We start from the raw sequence: 5213 nt of genomic DNA on the forward strand, positions 1-5213 counted from the left end.
GTTTTCTCCTTCATTGCACCGCCAGCCTCGCTGAGGAAGCCGCTGAGAGACACACCGCAGGAGGGCTGCTTGTACCGTGCGTGTTGCAGGGCATCCATAATCCAGCGCATCTCACGCCAGATTTCCTCCATTTGCTGCCAAAATAAGAAAGGAAGGATCCCTTTTGAAAAGCAAACAACACAGCAACAACAGAACCCCACAGCAAAACACAGGCTCTCCCCATACGCCTTTTGCCAAGAGGCAACAGCTCTGGGGGAATCCCTGAGTGAGGAAACCCCAATAAAATGCTCTCAGGTGGGAAGATGCCGCTTCATCTGCTGGCAGGACCTGTCCACTGCAGGCAGGGATGCTGAGCAAGGGGGTAGCATGGGGTGCCCTTTTGCATGGCCACCCCAAAATGCACGTGCAAGCCCTTTTCTAGCAAGGTGGGGACCTGCAGAGCAGGAGCCTCTGGCTCTCTGATCAGGATTTTTCACGTGATCATTGCAGTAAGAGGTTGCTGGACACAGCCCTGCCTGCTGCTGCCTGTCTGCCACATCAGAGATACCCTCCAGGGGGTCACAGCCACCAACACCAGTGAACACCCCCGGTGGGGATGCTCCTGCAGTTCCTCTGGGGCACGACTGTTCTGGCCACATCTCATGGGCATCATCGAGCCTGGCTCCCTCCATGCGTGCTCCTGCTCTGCATACCTGGATGTAGTCCTGAATCTGCTGGTGCCTCTGCTTCGCAGTGGAGAGCTCGGCGTCGGAGAAAGCCTCCCTGAGGCTCTGCTGAGAGAGGAGTGACTCCAGCTCCAGGAGAGCGGACACCTGGCAGTACTGGGTGATGAACTCACGGTCATACGTGAAGAAGTGGACTGGGCAGAGGAAAAAACGAGAGGGAGGGAATGAAAAATAGCAGTGGATGCTCTACAGGATTCTTCTCGCTCACCCAACATAGGGAGGAGGCGATGCTGTCCTCTAGCCTACCTGGACAGCCCTCAGCAACCCCCTCCACCCCTCCTGTCCTGGGAAAGGAAGGTGGGGGAGCTCCAGCCTAGCCCACCGCCCATGCCAGCTCTCAGGAGGTCTCAGAGAACACGGAGACCAGCAAGGTTGGGGTTATGGCATTCCTTCCCCTCACCTAGCTCGAAGATCTGCAGCGGCAGCGTGAGGAAGCCGGAGCGAGGGGTGTAGGGGTTGTTCTGGCCTGGAGCAGTGCAGACGTCATCCGACGGAGGCAGGAGCAGCAGGAAGGAGACCTGGTCCCCAAAGTCCAGCACTTCTTGGCTGTACAGACGGAAGTCTTTGGCCTGTAAGAAGACACCCCAGGAAGCAGTTGCAAACATGACGTGGTGGGAACTCCATCGAGTCCTCATCCACAGAGGACTCCTCAGGGACGGTCGTCCACCACTTGCCTTCTATCTGCGCAGGACTAAAATCCCATCTATGCTTCAGGCCCAAAAAAAGGGACCAAGGGCTGCGGTACCCTGCCTCCTTCCCCTCCCTCCTCCCTCTGCAGACCTCAGCATCTGCCCGTACCTCTTGCAACGGGATGTTGACCAGGGTCATCAGCTCCTTTATGGCCACTTGGAGCTCCTGAAACAAGTGGTTCTGAGAGGCCTCAGCCTCTGGCTCCGTTGGAACAGGCTCCTCCACGCTGGCCATCTTCTGCAGCCATTCCCACTCCTCCCTGGAGAAGGACAGAGACACGTGAAGGAGAGAGCAGCTCAGAGTGGACTTGAATGTGCAATCTCTACAACAGCTGTGTTTGCTCGCCTGTTCCTCCCCAAGACAGTGCCTCACCCGAAGGGATGTGGGAGCTGCAGAGGTAGAGGGGGACCTTGGTTTGCTCCAGGTCACCCTGCACAGCAGGCAGTGGGGCTGAGAGGGCAGCTCCTGCTGCCAGGAGCCCGAGAGCAGAAGCAGGAGGTGATGGGTGCTCTTAGGCTGGATGGGACAAAGAAGCCTGGTTGCCCCGGGTGAGCTGCCCTGCAAGCCCCACCTGGAGATGTTGGGGTTGGAGCGGATCTTGACGTGGCACAGGATGTTGGGGAGTCGCTCTGGCACCAACACTCGGATCTGATCCACGGCACTGCAGAGCTTCAAGTATCCCAGGTACAGTCCTGGTGAGAGGGCATGGCTGCTCCGCTGGTGGTAAGCCAGCTTGTCCTGAGGAGAAAAGCGCTGCTGGATTGAACAAGGCCTCACAGTGGGGCTCTCTCCTGCCCTCGTGCCGGCTGCCATGGCAGAGCACGTACAATCTGGTGCTGCCGGAATGAATCTGGCAGCAGCCTGATGCCTTCCCTCGAAGCAACTGGATTTTTGCAGTTCCCTCTCTGCGCACAGCCAGGACTGAGCCCTTGGAGGCCTGGGCTCTGCCGTGGCTTTCCCTCAATGGAGCCCACTGCAATCCCCTGCCCAAACGGCACCTGGATGGAGATCAGCAGCGTGTCCAGGGCGGTGGGCTCCTCCGGGGAAGACACGGACTTGCGGTTGGTCTGCAGCTTGCAGATGGGAACCCAGCGGACACTCTCGAAGGTCTGGTTGGTCTTCACCTCCTTCAGGGTGACGATGAGGATGTTGCCCTGTTTGTCTTTGACAGGCTCAAAGAAGACTTGCCCCAGGTCCTGGATGCCCAGCAGCCCCTGTGTGGTGGGGTGGGAAGGCAGGAGAAAGCAGAGTGTCAGGGGACTGAGCGGGTGGGATGTGGCCGGGTGTCTTCCCTCTGCCTGCTGGAAAGCAGCCTGCCCAGTCAAGCGCCCACCGACACCTCGCAGCCCCTCAGCACGAGATCGTCCCAAAGCCTGACACCCCACAGTCCCCCAGCCAAGGTCCTGCCAGGGAGGACAAAGCAGGTACATCCAGTCCTGTCATCGACTGAGCAGAGCCTGGGGTTTTTCTGGGTGTAGGAAGAGTGCTCCCATGGGACCCCACCCCACAGTGTCCCCCAAAAAGCGCCCGCTCCTCCCCCAGGCCCACCCTCACCTGCATTTGTGAGATGGCCAGCAGCATCTTGAAGCGCGTCTGCAGGATGCAGGAGCAGGATGACTGGGAGACAGTGACGCACTGCCGCAGCCACAGGATCTCGTCCCACATGCAGGACACCTGCAGCACACCAAAGGGCTGTTACCTCTGGCCACTGCTGCCTGCGGCTGCTTCACTCAAAGGTGCTTTGGGGAAACGCTTTTGCCTTTGTGCTTGAGCTGGGTTTGGAACAGGCATGTCACCTCTCAGCAGGGATGCCACAAGCACCCTGAGATGCCTGCAGAGTCTACACCTGAGGAAAGCCGCATGCTGTGCCCACCCAGATTATCTGACTTCGTTTAGGACCAAGACCTTCTTAAGTCTGCGTAGACTCTTAGAATCATAGAACAGTTTCAGTTGGAAGAGACCTTCAAGACCATCAAGTCCAACCTTTGTCCTAGCCCTGTCAACACCACTAAACCATGACCCTCAGCACAATGTCTCTTTAAAAGGGATGGCAACTCAACCCCCTCCCTGGGCAGCCTGTTCCAATGCCTGACAACCTTTTCACTAAAGAAATTCTTCTTAATATCCAACCTGAACCTCTCCTGGCTATTTCCCCAAAGAGAAGATAGGCAAGAGAAGGAGAGAGAACACAGCCTTGTCCCTCAGTAGAGATGGACCATCCAGCAAAAAATTTTGGCCCTCAGCTGCCCACCTGCCCTTTCACTAAGCCTACTGCCAGCGGAGAACCAGGCAGCAGCACCCCACATGCCCTGCTCTGCACATCAGAGCGGCCACAGGGGAGCAGCGAAGCAGCTGAGAAGCCGCTGGCATCCCTGTAGAGAGACAGTGCCCATCCATGGTGGCATGAAGCCTGCCCAGCATGGTAGTAGTCCATTGCCTGTCTTTGGGTTGGGGTGAAAATGATGTTTTGTGGTGGTTTCTCAGTCCATCCCAATCCCCAGGGCTCAGAATGGAGGGGGACCTGCAACCAGTTGAAGGCAGCAATGGTGTGCAATGTCCGGCACTCCTGAGCAGCGACCAGCTCTCGGCATCACACCGAGGGCAGCAGCACAACAGAGGTCCCAGAGGCAATGCCGGGAAGCCCAGGAGCTGCCAGGTGTTGTGTTATCTGGCGTGAGGAGCTGGAGTAGCTCACATTCACTTTGTGCACATGGGGTGTCCCCTGACACTGCTCCCAGTCCCCAAATCAGACCCAATCCACCCCATGCATGACCAGCAGCGCTGCCTTCGTAAGGAAGGTGCTGCAAGGATGGGGCTCTGCATATCGTGACATTCCTGGAGGACACAGTGTCAAAGGTGGTGGCCATTATCTCAGAAGAAGGTGGTGGCCAGGCAGAGATGTGTCAGAAGACACACTGCTGCTGTGTGCCAGCACACAGAACAGGGTCCCTGGGCCACCCACCTTAGTGAACCAGAGAAAATCTTGCATGAGTAGGCAGGAGTAGGTGTCGTCAATCTCTACCACGGGGATCTGGTCTTCATGGGTCAGCAGGATGTTGTCATCCTTGTAGAAGATGGCTGTCAGATAGAGGCCCCTGCATGGGAGGGAAGACAGACCGCAGTGTCACTAGGAGCTGCCAGCTTCACTTTCCAAAGGGTCTCTCTCTCAAGGGCAGAGCAATGTCCTGCCCCAGGTCTCAGCTCTTCTCCAGCAGCCCATGGCAGAAGAATCACATGGTCAGTACGGAAGCAGGAACAGGAACCCTACACTGCCAGCAAGGCTAATGCCATGGCTAACGTCCTGACCAACACCAGGGAGGGTGACAGGGCCAGGTCTGTGCAGGAGACACACTGGGGTGCCTGGATGCCAAGCACGAAGGTGGGCGGTGGGAGGGCAGTGGGGTCTAGAGGAAAGTGGGCATTGGGTGATGCCTGGAGATGACGCAGCTTGGCCACTCCACGTGGAAACAACAAGGAGAAACTGATTTCTGGGCAATGAGACTCATCTCCACTGCTCCACCAGCTCCCTCCAGCCAAGGACCCACCTCCGAGCCCCCTCAACCCCCAGCTGCGCCCAGGACAGGCAGCCCTGTGTCCCTGCCAGGAGAGGGGTTCTCCACCCTCTGCGCCCACCAGCCTCTCACCGCTTCAGTGTCTTGAGAAACTTGCTGCCAGGGTGGAAGAGGTGCTTCAGGCTCTTGGAGACCGAGTGCTTCCTGCTCTGGGGCTGGTTCTTGCAGGGCTCTGGGGAGCAGAGAGCAGAGGATGCTACAGCAGGAGATGAATAGCTGCACTGGC

The 5213-nt window shown here is 57.7% G+C and overlaps 1 protein-coding gene across 1 annotated transcript in view; it reads right to left on the reverse strand.

The window, feature by feature from the left end:
* LOC104281366 (ankyrin repeat and fibronectin type-III domain-containing protein 1-like) overlaps positions 1-5213 on the reverse strand; it is a gene marked incomplete at its 3' end in the record, with an annotated part of 170578 nt that overhangs the window by 449 nt on the left and 164916 nt on the right. Inside the window, exons 13-21 of the mRNA XM_009879340.1 lie at positions 5060-5159; positions 4378-4510; positions 2970-3089; positions 2414-2629; positions 1987-2153; positions 1524-1674; positions 1126-1294; positions 693-859; positions 20-134 (exon numbers count right to left, since the gene is read on the reverse strand). Coding sequence (XP_009877642.1) covers positions 20-134; positions 693-859; positions 1126-1294; positions 1524-1674; positions 1987-2153; positions 2414-2629; positions 2970-3089; positions 4378-4510; positions 5060-5159 — 1338 coding nt within the window. The remainder of the gene's footprint in view (positions 1-19; positions 135-692; positions 860-1125; positions 1295-1523; positions 1675-1986; positions 2154-2413; positions 2630-2969; positions 3090-4377; positions 4511-5059; positions 5160-5213) is intronic.

The sequence above is a fragment of the Apaloderma vittatum genome, unplaced genomic scaffold (assembly GCF_000703405.1).
Source record: "Apaloderma vittatum isolate BGI_N311 unplaced genomic scaffold, ASM70340v1 scaffold10092, whole genome shotgun sequence".
NCBI lineage: Eukaryota > Metazoa > Chordata > Aves > Trogoniformes > Trogonidae > Apaloderma > Apaloderma vittatum.